Here is a 21703-nt window from a genome sequence, read left to right as displayed (position 1 = left end):
TATGCCCAGACTCCTGTTTCCCCAGCCACTTCATCCAGCTCTTCTAGGGATATCCTGAGGCGTTCCCAGGCCAACCAAGAGACATCGTCTCTCCAGTGTGTTCTGGCTCATCCCCGGGGTCTCTTTCCAGTGGGACATGCCCGAAACACCTCACTAGGGAGCTATCATTCAGGCATTCGGATCAGTTACCCAAGCTACCTCATCAATGCAGAGGAGCAGCTGCTCTCCTCTGAACCCCTTCCAGATGACAGAGCTTATCACCCCATCTATGAGAGAACTCACTCACCCTGTGGAGGAAACTCATTTCAGCTGCCTGTATCCGGGATCTTATTCTTTCTGTCATGGTCATAGGTGAGGCTAGAAAGGTTGATTAACTGGTAAATTTGACTGAGCTCCTTCTTTACCACAACGGCCCATACAAAGTCCGCATCACTCCAGATTGTGCACCGATCCACCTGTTATTCTCCTGCTCCATTCTTCCCTCACTTGTGAACAAGACCCCAAGATACTTGAACTCCTCCACTTGAGCCAGGATCTTATCCCCAACCTGGAGATGGCACCCAACCCTTTTCCGAATGAGGAGCATGGTCTCAGATTTGGAGGTGCTGATTCTCAGCCCAGCCACTTCACACTCAGCTACATACCATTCCAGTGAGAGTTGGTGGTCATGACTTGATGAAGCCAACAGAACCACATCATCTGTAAAAAGTAAAGATGCAATACTGAGGTCACCAAACCGGACACCGTCTATGACTCAGTTGCACCTATAAATTTTGAGTATAAAAGTTATGAACAGAATCGGTGACAAAGAGCAGCCTTTTGGCCTGCCAGGTCGGACCGGCATTTTCCCCAACCATCAGAGCTAACTCACCACCAGGTGGTGATCAGTTGACAGCTCCACCCCTCTCTTCACCAAGTGTCCAAGACGTGCAGTTGCAAATCTGATGATACAGCCACAAACTTGAATATCAAACTGCAACCGATGGTCTCCTGGTGCCAAGTGCACGTGTGGATACCCTTTATATTGAACATGGTGTTCGTTATGAACAATCTGTGATGAGTACTCCCTGTAAGGACTCCAAAAAGGGTGGGTATTTTGAACTGCTGTTTGTTTCATAGGCAGAAACAGCCAGGACACCCTGTTCCCTCAACCTGAAGGCAGGGGAGGCTACCCTCTTGTCCACCGGGGTGAACCCCAATGTACAGGTGCCAAGCCAGGAGCCAATAAGTATTCCTACACTTGCTTGGCGCCTCTCACTTTGGACAACTTCATAGTGGAAGTGAGTCTAACCCCTCTCAAGAGGAATGGTACCGAAGCCCAAGCCGTGTTTGGTGGAGAGCCTGACTATATCTAGTCGGAACTTCCATGCCAGAGAGGTGACCACCTTCTGTAGCTGGGGATCAGATCACTAAGGTCCCATTACCCAATTACACTGCACCCAGCCCTATAGCCACTTCCAAAGGTGGTGAGCCCATGGAAAGGAGGACCCATGTTACCCTTTTGGGCTGTGCTCAGCCGAGACCCATGGGTGCAGGCCTGGCCACCAGGTGTTCGCCTTCAACCCCCATCTCCAGGGCTGGCTCCAGAGGGGGTGATTGATGACCCACATCCAGGCAAGGTAAACCTAGATCCAATTTGTGTATTTGAGGTTTATGGAGCTGTGTTTTGTCTGGTCCCTCACCTAGGACCTTACTGCCCTGGGTGACCCTACCAGGGGTGTGAAGCCCTAGCATCTCCAGTTCAAGGAGGAGCAATTCAAGTTTTTGTAATGAATTATGTTGACTATATGTTAATCGTGTGGTTTTGTTGGCCTACTTTGGTGTTACAAGAGATATTAGAAGTACTTAATATTGCACATTTGCACTTGGCAAGTGTACTCTCATTTTCCAGTTTATTGGCTACGTAGGTGGTTGGTGCCCCAATTTTTTCCGTTTCAAATGGCACTGTCTGTGACCAATCTCGTATAGGTAAGATGATTGCTTGATGAGAAGCTATTTCTAGAAATCTGTTGATTGTAGTTTCTTCTCCTATTCTCTTCCTGCCTCTGTCTGTATCTCCCCTCCCTGTGGTTGTCATCTCTTTCCCATAAATACTGTCTCTCCAATGTGGGCAGACAGGTCAAGCTGGCTGATGGGAATCAGACAGTTGTTGAACCAATTAGAGAAACCCTCAAGCAGCATCAGAGAACATCTGAATTCCAATAAAACAATGTCTTTTTCTTTCTCCCTCATCCCTATACTCTCCAACACGTAATTGCAATAAAAACAGATCAACCTGTCCAATTGGGTTCTCAGAGATGCTTAACTCAAATAAATTGAAGCCAAGAACCTGTAGACAGCTGGAACCCAACATTTCACTGAGCTAAATCAAGTTGCCTTTTAGCATAGCTTTATGCTTAGGTGCCGAAAAGAACATTTGTGCTAATACGAAATTCTTGTGGTTTTTCTCAACTAGAAAATAGTTCACCAATCAAACCATCCATCCACCCATCCCTCTTCTTCTGTTTATTCAGGATTAGGTTAAGAGGACAGCAGCCTAATCAAAGTGTCTTAGGCTGTACTATACTTCCCTCTCTCTAGCCACTTCCTCCAGCTCCAAGGCAATTCCAAAGCCAGTCCAGAGATATTGGGACTGATTTTCTACAGATTTGCTCATTCAAAAATGGGGAAAAACTGAATTGCCCCCATAACAGATGTGAAAGCTGATCTACTAACTGGGTACACCCAGGATTGCTTCTGCCAAACACACTAAGTTGCCGGGAATTGTATTTTTCACCCATGTGTAGTGTGATTTGTCAAACGAAAGATCAATCATTTGGCTTACTTTGCCTTATTGAACAGCGCATATGAAAGGCAGGTGCAAACCAACATGCAAAATAGAATCAGCTTGGCACAGGAAAAATGAGAGGGAGCTACGAAAAGTTTGGTGCTCATGTAAACCTTTTTTCAATCTTGGAAAATTAGAATGAATTCTGCGATGCAATTTTGGAGCTTCTAAATGATCTAAGGGCTGACTTGTAGCCTTTCAATTTTCCTTTCAACACTGCTTTCTCGTACATCTTTGTCATTTCGGCCCACTCACATTTGATGCCCACCTCTCCCAAAGCAGTTTTTATGGGTGTGGTGTCCCTAGCTTTAGATGCAAATGCAAAACGATCAGGATGAGATAATACAAACAAAGAATGTCTTATACTGTATGCAGTTGCTGTGTTGTCTAAAATATTGGCACATTTGATTTATTTTCTGTAACTCACTGTGTGTTTGCCTGTGTATCTCACACTTCTAATCCAATCACTTGAAAAAAAAAAAAATGGTGGATCTCCCTAATGTTCCACGATGAAAATCATCAGTAGTACCTAAGTGCAAAAAAAAAAGAAGAAAACAAAGTCATGGTGAGATATTTTATCCATTGTTAGTCTGCTTACAGGAGAGGCCCCGTAGCCTAGTGGTTAGAGCACTGGTTTGGTAAACCGGGTTGTGGGTTCGTATCCCACTGAGGCCTCCACTCCCTGAGAAGGGTTGCGTCAGGAAGGGCATCCGGCGTAAAAATTGTGCCAAACATATATATGCGTTCATCTGAGATGATACGCTGTGGCGACCCCGAAAGGGACAAGCCGAAAGAAACACAGAGTCTGCTTACAAAAGAATGGTTTTATACAGTTGCCAATCCAGGAAACATCAGTGACAGCACTAATTACTTAAATACTTAAATGCATTGGGCTCACATGTCAAAATTTGCAAAGTTTCAATTTAAATGACTAATCTATAGTACATCTGTCTGTTCTTAGTGGGGCATTTTACTGGGCGCTAAAGTGTCTCTCAATGAGCAAAAATCCATTGCTGTCCCTCCAGAATTGAACATCGTTATGTGTGGTTTTGCATGGTTGCATCTCAGAGCACACACACAATAGACACATTTGTATGTTATTTTTGACAACAACTGATCAACTTGTAACGAGTTACACATTAAAAAAAAAAGCTTTGTTTTCCCTATTGAGTAGCTCATTACTGGCAGTAGTGGACACTGGACTGGAAAACACTTTTTTACCCTCATAATTTAGACTCATTCAATTGATTAATTGATAAACCTTTCATACAGCCACTATGCACGTGTGAAATACACTACATGGACTAAAGTAGTGAGACACACCTCTTAATCAATTCATGAATCAATCAGAGGTTACACAAACCAAACAATGTTCCAGAATCCAAAGTATTTATCGTAAAAACACATTTGGGAAGTTTATACACGTCCTTTATTGTGAGTGCTGCTTTGGGTGTGTCATTTTCTGTTCTAGCATTACATTGCACAAGTGCACGGAGCAAAGTATATATACTGTAGATAAACAGAGGGATTTGTAATAAAATTACAAAAACATATTCTGCATACAAAATCCAAGGTCTTTTCCCCACAGAATGCAAGTTGTTTTCAGTTTCAGCAGGCATAAAGGCTGTTAAAATGTTCATTTCAACTGTGTTAGTTAACGGTCTGATTGTACTGGGAAAAAAAAATACACTGTCAAGAAGTAGAAAAGGTGCAACAGAAGTGTTCTTTTTTTCCTAAATGAAATAGTCTGCATGAATTTTAATAGAATAATTTCATCCAAATGCCAAACCACTGGTGATTGGATTTCCCAGTACTGGTGTTAACTGTTTATCGATCCAGATGTTTTCAGGCTGGCAGCAAGGTTATGAATAAATGTACCTTTGCATACTCACATGGACACAACAGCACCCTAAAATTATACTCAATCGCAAATTTAATATGCTAAAAAAAAACCTTATTTATTGCAGCGTCATTGATTAAAATTTTACGAACACAGCAACAACCATCCAAATGGCCATCAAAGCCCACTGAAGTCACATGATGCCACAAAAAAAACACATTTTAAAAGAAAACGCCTGTGTCATATCATCTCCCCAAACTGTTTTTAAAACTCTTAGAAGCATTAGTGATTCAATAAATAATGAGCTGACAAAACCTGTGTATTCGGTTGAACAAAATTACCATTTACCTCGTGTGGATGCCTTCCTTCTGCAACAAAGGATTTTAGCAATTGATTATAACAAAACAAGCCTACTCAAGTGTATCTAACCTTACTATTTTAAATCATTACTGTAAAAAAAACCATTCAATAAAGGTAAAAGTAACGCCACATAATGTACTAATTCAATAAGGAAATGTGCTTCCCTTCCATTGTTGAAGTCAGCAGGCTCATGCATGATTTCAACCTGAATGTGTGTGTGGAAGGGGGGGCAAAATTTGGCTGAAAATCAAATACACTAAGTTATCCAAAAAAGACTAAAATTACTCCCAAGTGTATTTAAAGGGGTAATTTTTTTTTCTGCAGACATTTTTTTTATGTCCAGAAATATGGAATAAGGGTTGATGTTCAGACCAGGAGAGAGATCGTTTAGTCACAGCCGAGTAAAAATTATCTTCCAGTGTGTCACTGAGATACGTGACACCAACTTGTTGACAAACTTTAGTTCCACAGTGAAATATCTGCTAACGTTCCATTCTCAACGGGCCAATTTCAGTCCTGTTTAATTATTCTCATAAATCAATTCAATTGGAATGAAATAAACCACACAAACCCTCCTTCAGCACCATTAGAACTGACATACCAGTTGAAAAAGTAAAATGTGATTTACTGGTGTTGAGTGGAGCGCGCGGATGTATGGTCTGTTGATAGGTCAACCGAGAAGCAATGCTTATATTGCTTGTTCAGTGATGTACCATATAGCGTTGCTCTTGTTTAATTATTTGGGAAGTTACATGATGCCTCTCTGTAGGATGTCATGTTACAGTGCCATGGAAAAGTATCTGCCCATTCCTAATTTGTTTATTTTGCATATCACACATAAAGGTTTCAAATAATCAAACCAATTTTAATATCACTCAGAGACAACCCAAGCAAATACGAAATGCCGTTTTCAAACGACAATTCAATTTATTAAGGCACAAAAAAAAATCTAAACTTTTCTGACCCTCTGTGAAAAGGTAATTGCCCCCTGAACCTAATAACAGGTTCTGCCACCCTTGAAAGCAAAATAACTGAAATCAAGCGTTGGTGATAATTGGTCATGAGTCTTTCACATCGCTCTGGAGGAATTTACAACTCTGCCATATTAGAGGGTTTTCTGGCCTGAACTGCCCATTTAAGGTCACACCATAGCATCTAAACTGGATTTAAATGCAAATTGAAATTTAAATGCAGACTTTGAAGACTTTAAAGAAATGGACTTGCTGATGTGTTTCGGATCATTGTCTTGTTGCATGATCCAAGAGCGCCTGAGTTTGTCGGAACGAACCGATGGCCAAAGGTTCTCCTTTTGGGTTGAAGGAGACTGTTCTCGGTTTTCTCCATTTGTGGATAATGGCTCTGACAGTGGTTGGCTGGAGCCCCAAACCCTTGGAAATGTCTTTGTAGCACTTTCCAAACTGATGGATTTCAATCACTTTTTTTCTCATTTTTCTTGAAATTTTTTGGATCGTGGCATGATATATTGGTTGTTGAGATCTTTTAGCCTACTTTACATTCTCTGACAGATTCTTTTTAAGTGATTTCTTGATTCCACAAGTATCAGGTTTGGCTGTGGCTTGTGAAATTGAACTCACCTTTCAAAAATATGTGGTTAGTCACAGTAACTTTGTGATTTAACAAGGGGGGGAGGGGACTATGACCTTTTCAGAGGTTCAGAAAGGTTTAGATTTTTTTTGGTTGGGGGCCTTAATAAATTGGATTGTCATTTGAAAGCTGCATTTTGTATTTCCTTAGGTTGTCTCTGAGTGACATTAAAATTGGTTTGATTATTTGAAAACTTTTTTGATAGATATTTTTTTTTTAATTACAAGGGGGCACATGCTTTTTCACGGCACTGTATGTACTGTATGGAGCTACTATCCCTTCTACACATCCCACCTTGTTCAAGCAAACTTGATGAGACAAGCAAACTCCAAACAGGAAGACCCAGGCTGAGATTCAAACTCTGTATCGCAGACCTGTGAAGCTGAGCAGCTAAGAGCTCGTTGACCGTGCTGCCTCCATCTCTCTCAGGCAGAATGTTTCGATATGTAACTTCTCTAACTGAATCGATGTCAGAACAAAAAAACAATCCACAAATCATTTTAGCTCATTCGTGCCCTAATTATTTCATTAAGCTGCACCAGTCCCTTGTCATACGCTCCCCTCACTTTGATTGGTGATTTATTGTCCTAAATTTACACAGCAGCACATTTTTTCTCGAGAAATGTGATACATTATTGCTATCAAGGCCGCCACCTAACATCTGTGAGTGGAGATGAAAGTGTCAGCAGTTCTTTCTGTTGGTGTCATCATCTAACAGCAAAATGTCCCGTTGTTCACCCCCTTACTTCCTGCAGGCAGCCTTGTCCCCGGCCCGCGTTGTCATGAGTCGCCAGGCTCGTAATGCGAATGTGATGACAGGAGAGCTGTCAGGTCCCTTATAGCCCAACAGATGCACCGCAGCACTATTTGGATAAGCTCACTGACTCAGTGTGCGCTGTCCTGGAGCTCAGGAGGTCCGACGTAATGACCATGTCATCCGATGCCAGAGTTGCCTGCCTCCAATCACCATTTTCTGAGGTTTTACAGCCTTGCTGATGCAGATAGCACCATGAAAAAGGTTACACTCCTAAGATGGGGGAAACCATCCATTTATCAAGTAATTTAATTTTATTTTGTATTTTTCAGTGGCAGGAATATTTTAATGTTGTCCTTTAGTATACAGGATTTATACCTTATATTCCCACAATAATTATGTAATGCCTTGTGAAGGGAAAAAACAACAACCTTCACAACATCCAAGACAGCTGTAACAAAGATATTAAAGAGAAATATTGCACTTATTGAATAATAAAAATATTTAAAATTGTTTTATACAACCCAATAGCCTGATGTCATGTTTTTTGTTGTTTTCTTTACCTACACAAGACACAAGACATGACACCCTTTATAGCAAGCAGCCTGGTGTTGAAATTTCACGATTGGTTGGGTGCTGCATGATGTTGATGAATGTCTAGCCAGTTAAATTTTTGGTAAATGATCAAAACCATGTTGATGAGCAATTATGAATGAATCATTACAATTTCTAATGACTGTACGTTGTACAAATAATGTCAGGTTATGGTAGGTGGAGACAGTGTTTTTAATCATGTATCATCCATATTTCACATTAACTCAAATAGCACAGATGATGGCTGTGATGTCTTTGCCATGGGAAAAATAGGCATAACATTTCAAATAAAAGAGACTGTGACTGTTTAAGTAAAACAGAAAGGGATTATAGCAAACAGGAACGCCTTGTAGAAATGAGCTTCAGCTGACAGATCGGTCCCATATAACCATCTCTGAGGTATTTACAAGAGTGATTACTGTGATTATTATTTCAACAATACCCTCCATTGCTCTTTCATGCACTGCCAGATTGGGATGGGCTCACGTGGGCCTGCCAACATCAGCCATCTGGGAATTTTGCCCGAGAGCTGGATCGAAGGCCAGAGAGGAGGGGTGGTGGGACGAGGAGAATGAAGAGATTTGAACGCAGTTCAAAGGGCCATGGTGGGGTCACAGGATGTCGTCCTCTGTAACCTGGCTTTCTCTCTCTCTCGCTCTCTCTCTCTCTCTCTCTCTCTCTTTCCTTCTATCGCTCTCTGTAGCTCCCACAGAGCCGTTGCTGTGTAAATTTGCCGACGGAGGCCAAAAGAAGCGGCAGAGTCAGGGCAAGTACCCTCAGAATGGGAGGCCATGGCACAGAGAAGGCGAGGTGAGTGCCACCCAAGCACATGCTGTCTACAAAATGATTTCTCCTTCAACACACACACGCACGCACACAATGAGTGTGGTTGACAGGTGTGATGAAACAGCAAGGTACGGACTTGGGGAGATGAAATGTTTCTCCTTAAAAAAAAAAAAAAACACATACTGCCTGCTTGTATACATCTGTGTGTATGTGTGTGTGTTTGTGTGCATGTGTGTCCCTCTATCACATGTTCAGCAGCACCTCCTACACCTATAAACCAGTGAAGCGTGTTTAACCTAAATTACATCAGTCCACCCCTCAACCCTCCCCACCTTACAGGCCCACGCATTGACAGGGTCAGTCAGCCCTGTTGCCCAAGGTGTGTGGACTTTGCCATGAAGTGTGCAATCAGGCAGTGAGCAATCAGACACCCAGCAGGGGCAAAATGGGAAGAAAAATAATGCTGCTGTCATTTTTTTGTATTCATCCCCCACCCTTTGTCACGTGTTAGCTGAAAACAGAAGCTTACTGTCTGACCCCAGTTTATTTGGTACAGATTTGCTCTGCCACATTTACAAAAAAATAAATCTGACAGTGGATGTCTTTTTTACTGCATTACACTGAGACTTGCTCCTGATATCTTTTACTCTCTTCCGTGTCACTAACCGATGTGACAAAAATATTCGACCCATTTCTCATTGTGACGCAGTACGTACAACAAATGATCACAGTCATATTTACACCATGGGGCGATTTAGCAACTTCATTTCAAATGCCATGTATGTTTTTGGGAGAGGGCAGGAAAACATGTAAATTCAAACAGGAAAGCAAGTTGAGATTTAAACCGTTGACACAGTTATGCAATGTCCATAAAACACCATGAATCCCATGACAGTTTGGTGCAAATGCGAATCAAAAATGTGTATTGATGAATTAATTTGTATTTTTGTCACACTAGAACAATAATGCAAAAAAAATAGTTTGTTGTCATCTACGCCTTCATTCCTTCATAGTTCACCAGATATTGCACCCCCTCCCACTCCTTCTGGGCTCCAAAGCTGACCTCACAGTGTACACTGACTGACCAAATTACTGCAAGATTCAGTGGACTGGTGGAAAATGGCTTGAGCGGACAAACGTGGAAGGTTGGGTGAATCTTGAGGGAAGGAGGGAGCTTGAGCTTCATGGCAGCAGGGTTAATAACAGTCAGTCTTAAACAGCACAATGAAACATGGGCCGTATTTCTTTGACCCCTGAGTCAACTGTAAGTCCCTTGTGCAAAGCCAAACATCTTTTCCAGGATGGCAAGTAGGAGTCAGAATCGTGGAGCATTTGGCAAGTTGTCGGTTGCAAGCAGTGAATGGGAGATGCCTGAGATTAATGTGAACTGTCTGAATGGCAACATCGGATTTCTGCAAAATGAATAACGAGGATTGGTAACCATATGCAAACTTGAAAGGTAGCATACCTGTGGCCCAGCAGACTAGCGAGTTGTGAGCGAATTCCACCTGGGGGGGATCAGAATTAAGGGTGACAGAGTGTCCTGGTTTACCAGCTGGGTCTGACCATTAGAATGAGCCTGTTATCCTGGAGACAAGCTCGCAGATCCCTCCATAGCATTGAGAAATGCCTGAGAGCTGAACTGAGGCCCCCTCTCGGTTATCAGGTCTGAGGGGAAGCTGTGGATCTGCAATTTGATTACGAGGTTTGCCGTCTGCAGGATAACTGGAGGACAAATTTGTTCTTAAACGCAGTTTGAGTATGTTGCACGACAGTCTTTCATCTTCTGTACCGCTTGTCCTCATTAGGGTCGCGGGTGAGCTTGGACTTCACTCAGCTGACTTTGCGCAAGTGGCAGGGTACACCATGGACTGCTTGGCAATTAATCACACAGCACATGATAAGTATTCACATTCAGTTCTCACCTTTGCTCAGTTTCAAGAACTAATATATTCAAACATTTCTGTCCAGGTAACACTTAAAATACAAACAGATTAGGACTAATATCTCGCTCAACTGTAATTTGACACTGACATGAGTTGTGGCTTTCAAATGGATCCATCATTTTTTAAATTTGGTCATTAAACTTAATACAGCGTCAGTTATAATTAAGCTTTGAAATTATAATGCTGTTCTAATCAGTAAACCGTTAACTGTCACTGTCATTACCAGGAGCACCTAAACCGACATTCATCTAACCACCATACCGAGGCGCAATATCATTATGCCAAACAATATAAAGTGGAGCAAAGGTCAGAAGCTATTCATTTTGGCAACCTCTTAAATGTTTAGATTTTGGAAAAGGTTTCCATTAGGAATAACAGAAAAAGAAAATTTGTTCCAGGGTGACAGTGTTGCCATCTTAAAGTATTTATAACTTTGCATAACATAAATTGTGTAAACGTTCTAACTTGAATGGCAAATTACTACAGTTTAAATAATAACAATTCACCTTGCACATTACACCTCATAAATTATTAGATGTTGAGCAGGTCTAAAAAGAACTTGTCCACTGCAAAATGTAAAAACAATAAAATACTCCTTGATCTTAACTTTAAAAGCAAATATTGACACGTAGCCTACAGTATATTGTATTGTACAGTATAACTGCCATTGCTATTGCTATTCTTCTATTTTCACTAATATCTTTTCTTAATTACCCTGATTCCACATGGTCCATGGTTTGGGGAAACATTGCATCGTAGCCATAAGAATTGAAAGAAAAAATTAATCCTCTCATTCTCTGCTGAAGCTTCACAGATGTGTGACTCTAAAGGTTCTATATACATCATATCTAGTATGTCAAAATTTAGGGACAGCTTAGGAATTCAGTTGTTAGTATTTACAGTAAACTGTGCCGCTTGGAAACATTTTTTAACAGTTCAGTTCTTTCTTTGAAACCATGTCACTGCAGTTTTTTTTGTTTTTTTTTCTTACTGTGTTTGAAAGTTTTGGGGGTCAAACCGCGGCATACTCAGCCTGTCATGGTTCCTCCCTTTATCCTCATTGCAGCAGCAGAGCCAGAAGCTGACTGCATCAGTAATCCCTCATTGGCTGTGCTGAGTCCCTGGTCAGGAGATGGTTTGCTGTGGAATTCATCAGCACATCAAACCAAGGGCAACATTTAGGGGAGGTTTTGTGTGCACCAGACAGCTGCTCATGTCTCCCACTGTTCTTCATGAGCATGTGAACACACAAGAAGCTGAAAGATTTGCACGCTTACAAGGAAGGCTTGGAGGTGCTGGGAGGATAGGAGGGGGGTGCATAATGAATTTGTTGTTCATAGTATCTGACGTTGTGACACTATATAATAATGTTGTAAATGTGATCTTTTAAGGGCTTCTCGAACATTAAATCCACACCCACATCTGGACAGACATACATCTGTCAGCAAGGGGTTCATCATTCACTCAAGATCCCCTCACTTGTGGAATTGTGGGTGGCTAATCCCGCTCCCATGCTACCCTCAGCCACTATTCCTTCAACCCCTTAGCTCTGTGCAGGTGAACCTATGGGGGAACAAGGCCAAGATTTGTACAGAAAGATGGGAAAAAGGTAGATGGAAGGATGATAGAGGGGGGAGGAGAACAGAGGAAGACAATTTAAATTGATGTAGAAAGAAAGAAGTATAGGAAGGGAAAGTTTGTGTGTAAGTGTTTGTGCGTGCATTTGTGTGTGTGTGTGTGTGTGTGTGGTGTGTGTGTGTGTGTGTGTGTGTGTGTGTATGTGGGTGTGTATGTGTGTTTATGTTGATGAAATCTGCCGCCCTCAGCAACCTCTGGTTAAAAAGAAATCGGATTAGCTCTCCCCTGGGAGAGAACCTTAAGGAATGCAGATGACGGATTGCACTGCACAGGTTTCTCTACTGGCCTCACACAGGGCTTTATTTGCACAAACCCACATTCCCGCACATTTTTTTTTTTAATCAGCAGTCCGTCTTTTATTTCTCAAAGTCATCATGTTAGCAGATTGAGCCACTGTCTGAAAGCAATCGCAGTTTTTGTATGATTTCATTGCATTTTAATTTAAAAAAAACAAAACATTTGAAATATGTTTAGTGGTGCAGTAATTGATCTTGGCCCAGTTTGGTGTAGTGATTAAAAAAGCTTGTATGATCACTAATTTTCCATTTGGGACCCATTCAGTTTCGTCTGGAAAAGATTTTGAGCAAAACAGTTCCTGTATATGAATCCAAAGTTGCATTTGGCAATGCAGTAAATCATGCAAACAGCAGCTTTTACTGATACGGTCCTTTGATGCTTGCACATTCTTCTTTTCTGCTTGTGCAATGGACCAATTGATTTTAGTGATGCGCTCTGGTTTGCTTCTTTTTGACAAACATATCTTTATCATAGAGAACAATAATGTTCATAAAATTCAGTGAAACAACACAATGGTTAAAAGACGAGAGTAATTGACCATCATGATCAAATTACCCAGTGCTTCACTCTGAGCCAATGGGCCTTGTTGTCCTCTTTTTTTCTGGTCCACTTTCTATAATTTGTCACTTATCCTTTATGTTTACTCTTTGTTCTCTTTCAGACTGGCATGGCATTAACATATGATCCTGCTGCAATGCAGAATGGGTAAGTCTGACCTTGGCATCTTTTAATACACTCACCTCTTGCCAAATGGGAACTGAATCAATACTACTGCCATCCATAAAGATTAATGTAGTCCCTGCAACTCCTTGTTTGATGAAGGTAATCAATATGAACCTGCAGTAAGTTTTTTGTTTGAAAGGGTCAGGTAAGGAATGGCAGAGAGGGACTAAAGGAGAATGTGTTCAAGTAGATTTGCATCTTGTGTGTATGTGTGTTTGTGTTCTCCCCGTTTCGTCCTGCCAAGATGTAATGGTCCTGGTGAAATAAATGACCCAGCAATATGCTTTATTGTTCCCCAACGCACTTACAACTGGAAGAAGATGACTGAAGCCCCCTTTTCTACTCCCCTCTTGGTCACGCATTCACAAAAAACTCCTTACACCGCTTTTGCTGAACCGATTATCGCCCCCAGGGTTAATTATAGGACCAGGACAGTTTGATACCAAAGATGAAAAATAATAGAGAAGTATTAAATAAGTCGATTCATATCCAAAGTTAATTTGATCAACCATCAACATTAAAGGTCAAGTGTCATGAAATGGATGATTTTTGGTGTATTATTAATGAAAAACCCACAACCAATATGGTCCCATGTGTTTTTTCACCACAAAACATGATTTTGACGTATACAGCTTTTTGTAACTCCCGCCATGAAAATCCTTTCGAGGGATTTGTTTTCGAGAAGAAGCAGGAAGTGATGTACAGGAAAGAGGTGCCCCCTAGTGGACTCGTTTGTTTCCATTAGTTTTACCTCCGGGAAGGTAGCTCGTTGTTCCTTCGTGTTAGCCAAAATGCCGGCTCATTGCATTGCTGGATATTGCTTGAACACTCAGGAGAATGGATTTTAGCCTTCATAAATTTGCAAGCGACCTGGTTTGTTGTGAAAAATGGATTGCATCGGTGCAGAGGACGAAAGCTTCGTGGGTTCCAAATAACAGGTAGGCAGTAATGCACCCTGGCTCAACGGTGTTCAGCAAGTACTGAGGCGGCTTTGAGCATACCCCTAAAGGCAGCATGGCTTGGCTCCACCTCCTCCTTTTATGCCACCACTGGCGCAGAAAATCAGCCACACCGGCTGAGACGCCGCTTCGGCAGTCACTGCTTCTGCGAAGGCTGGGGGTCGCCGCAATGGCTCATCTCCGCCGCGGAAGTGGATCAGACGGGGATGAGGTTTGGCCGTGATTGCATATCATCTGAATATGGCTCGAAACAATAGTGCAATATTGCCCTGGGGCTTGAAACAATAGTGTAATATTGCCCCGGTAACTTCACTCGATTGTGTGGTGTTCTCCTTTTCGAAATGAGCTTCCGTGTCCGACGGGGCGCGTTTATCTCCCATAGTTAGGGTGCACCGAGTGTTTTCATTTGCAAATGTCCGGGTGATGTCACAAACAGAGGACGCAGCCAATATGGCGACTACTTGGATATCGTAGAATGACTCTTCTGCAACTTTGCACATTTATTTTTTTTTATAAACATTGAAGTGAATATTGTTATATGTATTTTTCATTACGATATTTATTTTAGTTTGTTTATAGGGATGACCCCCGAGCTTTAAGCAAGCAGAGTAATGTAATAGTCAACTTGGATTATTTCACTGTACTGAGATAATGCTGAATTTTACAACTAAATCACAGCCCTGTGACCAAATAGTTTAACTTTGGTTTCGTCAGACTATAAAACATCTTCCCTCGTGTCCAAAAGTTAAAATGACTAGACTCTTCTTGGTGTTTGAAGGACAAGGACAGCAACATCGGTTTTAGTCAGAAGGACATCAAATAGAACGAATTGCTTTTGTCGGAAGCCTGACTAGTGAGTTCAACAGAAAAACTACCTGAACAATCCAGTACCTGCTCTTTGACTCCGTCCATCCTCTAGCTCAAAAGTTTGGGGCTATTAGAAGCCTCAAACACAGACCAGAGAAGATACTAAACAGATGACGGAAGATAGAAAGAGCAGGCTCACAACAGGCAGTCTTGAACTAACTGTGGATGTCCTAACTGGGGCTTTGCAAAATCTTCCAGAAAAACAAGGTTCACTTCACAGGATCCCAAGGATAAAATTAGAAGGTGGACTGCCGTAGTCCTTTTATGTGTCCGGTGTGTCAGAAGAAAATAGAATATACCAAACCCACCAAGTTTGACCCCAAGGAGAAAAATCCCTACAAACAAACTTGGCAATGTTGTTTATTCAGTCCAGTGTAGTTTGGTGTGCAATGACTTCCACATTAGACTCATGGTCTACATAAACTTATAGCACAACATTGGAGGGCAGCGTCTCTGGGTCCAGAGTCAAATGTTCATTTGAAGAGTTTGTTTTCAAAACGAGACATAGGCATTTTTTTCAGATTTACAAAACTCGCGCCAAAATTATCCATTCGGAGCTGGATAATTTTGGCGTGAGTTTCGTAAATCTGAAAAAAATGCCTATGTCTCGTTTTGAAAACAAACTCTTCATTTGCATCTCAAAAAGAGGGAACATTCCTTTGTCCAATTTCTGAACAGGTAAGACTACTGGTTTGAGAAGGAAGCTATGTCAAGAAAGAAAGACTCTCCAAAGGGGAGGACTGTTACGCCATCACTTATCATCAGCTTGCAACAATTTCGTGACTTCTTTCCTCTAAAGAATGTTACACACCATGATGGCAGTGACAAACCATTTTTCACAAGACTGCTGAATGGTAACCCGTTATGCAAAATGCTCATCAGCCTTAAGATAAGATCACCTTTATTAGTTGCACAAAGATTTGGAAATTTTAAAATATACATGGCAACAACAGCGATCACCCCCAGGGGACACACCCACACGAGATATCAAATTTCAGATTCAGACCTGAAGAAGCATTGTGGATTAAAAGCGAAATCTATTCAACAAGCTAAAAAATCTCCTGTGCCTTGATTCAACTTTTGTGGATGATTATGGCATGGATGGATGAGTGATCATGAATTGAGCCGGGCTTGGATATTTTTCTCCATGAGAAAAAGTGGAAGGGGGAAAATAAAAATCCTATCCCAAATATAAAAAAGTATGGGAAATTGTTTTTACACGTAGCACATCGCCAGATACTTGGAAGAAATTCCTGCAGCCTCTTCAAGGTTACTGTAGCCCTCTTTGCAGCCTTTTCTTCAAATTTCAAAAGACATTGTCAGTAAGTACTTTTGTGCTATAATTCTGTCTTCTCCCACTAAAGTGTTTGTTTGTCATTTAAATTGAACGACTTTTAATTCACATTATCACTGGAAATATTTCTGATATGATTCATCTTGGCCTCATTTGTTTATGTCATAAAAACTTGGCATTTTAATAGGGGTATGAAGACTTTTATAGGCAGTGTGTATCCACACGTGTGTGTGTATATGTCAACAGCTACGTGCAGTATTAATCTCGTGACTATGAGACTGGCTTTCAAAAAAGGATTTTCATTCAGATAGAGATTATGGTGTCCATTGTGTCGTGTAATGTATATGTACTTCTTGTTTATATATGTATGACTTTTACAAGTAGAAGGCTACAAGACAAATTCCCATTGTGAGTGAGGGAATAAAATAACCTATTTTCACTTCACAATATTTTAGTATCGTCAAACCAGAAGATCTTTCAAGGACAGGATGAGCAATGTCCCTTTTTTTTTTTCCTTTATGCCCTTGTGAGTTTTATCCGAGAATCGTTTTACTCTTTTATGGCTGAAAGCAAGTATAAGATGTTCTCCCACCCAAAATGTTAACGTTTGATATGGAGAATAAATTGTATTTTGTTTGTTGTACGGTTGCAACAGAGTTTCCAAATAATGTTGTTATACGAGCTTGTCATAAAAGAATAACATCTCATTTGCAATTGCTATCAGGACTTTATAAAGGGTTTCTTTACGCATATTGTAAAATACCAATTAAAGGAAACGGAGGGGGAAATCTACCTTTTAATTGCTTGGATACAATTATTTTAATATAACAAATAACAAATTCAATCTTTTAAAGGGGTCATCACACAGCTCTTGATAGAAATCCAAATGAAAATTTATGGGCAGACCTGAAAAAACAGGTGTGAGCAAGGTGGCTTACAAACGCAGTTTGGCCAGTTCTATGAGGAGCAATGTCCCAAAAATCCTGCCAACAGTTTTGAGAGGCTTCTGGTAAGTTGTCCACAACGATTGAACTCATTTTTACTGTTTGAAAGCAATGGTAATGAATACTGATGAAAATGTAAGTAGCTTGTAAATATGAAGAAAATGATTAAAAATTGTCCAAAAAAAACCTCCTAATTCTTCAGGCATTTACCTAATAGAAACAATTTTGGCCTTTCTAATAGACCTAAAAGAGGAAAGGTTTAGTCTGATTTCATGTCAGACATTTGCGAAAAATAATCATTTTACAGTATAAGTATGTAAACCTCTGGTTTCAACTGTATGTGTTTATACAGTGAAGAAAATAAGTATTTGAACACCCTGCTATATTGCAAGTTCTCCCACTTAGAAATCATAGAGGGGTCTGACATTTTCATTGTAGGTGCATGTCTACTGTGAGAGAGATCATCTAAAAAGAAAAATCCAGAAATCACTATGTCTGATTTTTTTTTAATTATTTAATTGTGTGATACAGGTGCAAACAAGTATTTGAACACCTGTCTATCAGCTAGAATTCTGACCCTCAAAGACCTGTTAGTCCGCCTTTAAAAGCCAACCTGCACTCCATGTATTATCCTGAATCAGACGCACCTGTGTGAGGTCGTTAGCTGCATAAAGACACCTGTCCACCCCAAACAATCAGTAAGACTCAATCGTGTAACATGGCCAAGACCAAAGAGCTGTCCAAAGACACCAGCAAGATATCACCTCGTGGGGTCTCAATGATCCTTAGAAAGGTGAGGAATCAGCCCAGGACTACACGACAGGACTTGGTCAATGACCTGAAAAGAGCCGAAACTCCGTGTTTCTCAGCCACAGCCCAGAAACCTGTCTGATCTAGAGAAGATCTGTGTGGAGGAGTGGGCCACAATCCCTCCTGCAATGTGTGCAAACCTGGCAAACAACTACAGAAAACTTTTGACCTCTGTAATTGCAAAGAAAGGCTACTGTACCAAATATTAACATTGGTTTTCTCAGGTGTTCAAATACTTATTTGCAGCTGCATCACATGATTTCTGTATTTTCTTTTTAGATTATCTCTCTCACAGTGAACATGCACTTACGATGAAAATTTCAGACCCCTCCATGATTTGTAAGTGGGAGAAATTCCAATATAGCAGGGTTTTCAAATACTTATTTTATTCACTGTATGGTATAGTCTTCAAATCAGGTGACCTGAGAATATTGAACTGCAGAATCACAAAACCGCAGACTCTTGGGAATGAGATAAAGTAGCGTAGCAGACCACATCACTTCTCCAAAGTTAAAGTAAAACATTGCCTCCTTTAAATGCATGGACTTTTCTCCAAGCTCAGCACACAAACTTGCTTCTTAATCCAAGACGCCAGCATGGTGCTGTGTAGGCCTGAGTGGCGGTGGGGTGGTCTCTTTATACAATGACAAAGCTCTATTTGATGTGAGAAAATGCAGTTTTTCTGAGGCAACCGCCATAAGGCACTTCAAGAAACTGTGCAATGTGCAACATCTAATATGTATTTGCTAAATCCAGGGAGCAGGATTTAATCCGCGTACACTGTGTGAATATCTCTGTGTCCACCTAACACTACTGTGTTATAATCATGTTTAGAATCCAGTTAAAATCAGTTTTACAATCTAGTTAAAGCCTTATAATCGACTTTTTTACTCGTTGATCTGCCATTTTTATGCAAATTATAGATGTTGTGCATGTATTAGATACCTTGACAAATGCATCATTTTGGACCATAAGACATTCATGGGACCTTTGCTTTTATTACCTCCCATTTCATGAGAAACTTGGGTTCATTTCAGAGTGTCATTGTATAATAAATCCGTACATAGTTTGTATATCTTGTGCAGATTAAATTAGTGTCCGCTGTGTCTGTTACATAAATACTATATTCAGAATCAAAACAATGCAAAAAAGTAACCCATACAACAAAACCTTTAAAGTTTTGCAGCAATCATATAGAGTGAAGAAAACAAGTATTTGAACACCCTGCTCTATTGCAAGTTCTCCCTCTTAGAAATCAAGGAGGGGTCTGAAATTTTCATCATAGGTGCATGTCCACTGTGAGAGAAATAATCTAAAAAGAAAAATACAGAAATCACAATACATGATTTTTATATCCACGATTTATTTGTGTGATACAGCTGGAAATAAGTATTTCAACACCTGGGAAAATCAATGTTAAAATTTGGTACAGTAGCCCTTTTTTGCAATTACACACTCCAGGAGGGATTTTGGCCCAATCCTCCAAACAGATCTTCTCTAGATCAGACAGGTTTCTGGGCTGTTGCTGAGAAACACGGAGTTTCAGCTCCTTCCAAAGATTTTCTATTGGGTTTAATTCTAGAGACTGGCTAGGCAACGCCAGACCCTTGATATGCTTCTTACGGAGCCACTCCTTGGTTTTCCTGGCTGTGTGCTTCGGGACATTGTCATGTTGAAAGACCCAGGCACGACCCATCTTCAATGCTCTGACTGAGGGAAAGATGTTCTTCCCCAGAATCTCACAATACATGGCCGCAGTCATCCTCTCCTTAATGCAGCGCAGTCGTCCTGTCCCATGTGCAGAAAAACACCCACAAAGCATGATGCGATGACCACCATGCTTCACAGTAGAGATGGTGTTCTTGGGATGGAACTCATCATTTGTCTTCCTCCAAACATGGTTAGTGGAATTATGACCAAAAAGTTCAATTTTGGTCTCATCTGACCCCAAAACGTTGTCCCATGACTCCTCTGTATCATCCAAATGGTCATTGGCAAACTTAAGACTTACTGGTTTAAGCAGGGGAACCTTCCGTGCCATGCATGATTTCAAACCATGACGTCTTAGTGCATTACCAACAGTCACCTTGGAAACGGTGGTCCTAGCTCTTTTCAGGTCATTGACCAAGTCCTGTCGAATAGTCCTGGGCTGATTCCTCACCTTTCTAAGGATCACTGAGACCCCACAAGGTGATATCTTGCATGGGGCTCCACTCTGATTGAGATTGACCATCATGTTTACCGTTTTCCATTTTCTAATGATTGCTCCAACAGTGGACCTCATTTCACCAAGCTTCTTGGCAATTTCTGCGTAGCCCTTTAAAGCTGTATGGAATTGTACAAATTTGTCTCCGGTGTCTTTGGACACCTCTTTTGTCTTGGCCATGTTACAAGTTTGAGTCTTACTGATTTTATGGGGTGGACAGGTATCTTTATGCAGCTAACGACCTCACACAGGTGCGTCTGATTTAGGATAATACATGGACCCCTCCATGATTTCTAAGTGGGAGAACTTGCAATAGAGCAGGGTGTTCAAATACTTATTTTCTTCACTGTATCACCAGATTCCAAAACGTTTTTTTTTCCATTGGATATAATACAAATGTTGATAATAAATACATTAATATGCCCTTCTATGATTAGCTGGACACAAGTCCTATAGTGTTACTCCATCTCTTCCCCAAAGTGAGCTGAGATAGGCTCCACCTCACTCACAACCAGCAATAATGAGAAGTGATAGATAAAATCGATGGATGAGTGAGAAAATCTGATATTACACATCAGCAGAATACATTTGATGCTCTGGTTGAAAATTCATTGTAGAGTACAGTGAACCCCCACTGTTCGTAACAGATAGGGTCAAAGTCCTGCCACAAATAGTGAAACTGCGAGTAATTGACAGCAACCCAAAAAAGGTTTGTAACTTGCTATAAATGCCACTTGGGCAATATTTTTACATGGGACATGACTTTGGCCTGACCACAAAAACACAGAAGAGGCATGTTCCTCAGATAATAATGAAAGATACACTCCAAAAAAAAAGGGGGTGGGGTACATTTTAATCGTTTGAACAACATTTAAAAAAGCTATCAGAATGAATACTCCTTCTTAAAGAACACTTGATAATACCTTAATTATGTTTTTGTACATAACATATAGAACATTTTTATATTATTGTTTGTATTTTATTAAAAAAAATTTATTCATCAAGGCAAGTTTACAGAACGAGCTGCTTCAGGCAATCAAATAATGAAATTTTCACTAGACATTTGCTTCATTACCGAAGGTTATTTTTTAAACATCGTCCTCCAAGTCACTTTCTATAATTGTATGTTGTGATTTCAAAGGGGCTCTACGTTAATATAAGCAGGAGAGCAGCTGCCATGTTAGTCATGTGTACTGCATTCGGTGTAATTGCTTTCTACAATCACTCCTGTTTCTTGAAAGAAATGAACTACA

At 40.7% G+C, this 21703-nt stretch overlaps 1 protein-coding gene across 8 annotated transcripts in view; it reads left to right on the top strand.

Annotated features, from left to right (window-relative positions):
* The window catches only part of rbms3 (RNA binding motif, single stranded interacting protein), a 345032-nt gene that overhangs the window by 280240 nt on the left and 43089 nt on the right, over positions 1-21703 (top strand). For all 8 annotated transcript variants that reach the window (XM_061822004.1, XM_061821911.1, XM_061822083.1 and 5 more), the window contains 2 exons: positions 8684-8790; positions 13309-13352. In XM_061822004.1, the coding sequence (XP_061677988.1) occupies positions 8684-8790; positions 13309-13352 (151 nt within the window). The remainder of the gene's footprint in view (positions 1-8683; positions 8791-13308; positions 13353-21703) is intronic.

Source organism: Syngnathoides biaculeatus, chromosome 1 (genome assembly GCF_019802595.1).
Source record: "Syngnathoides biaculeatus isolate LvHL_M chromosome 1, ASM1980259v1, whole genome shotgun sequence".
NCBI lineage: Eukaryota > Metazoa > Chordata > Actinopteri > Syngnathiformes > Syngnathidae > Syngnathoides > Syngnathoides biaculeatus.
Note: the sequence above shows the minus strand (reverse complement) of the source record. Positions and strands in the feature narration are given on the sequence as shown.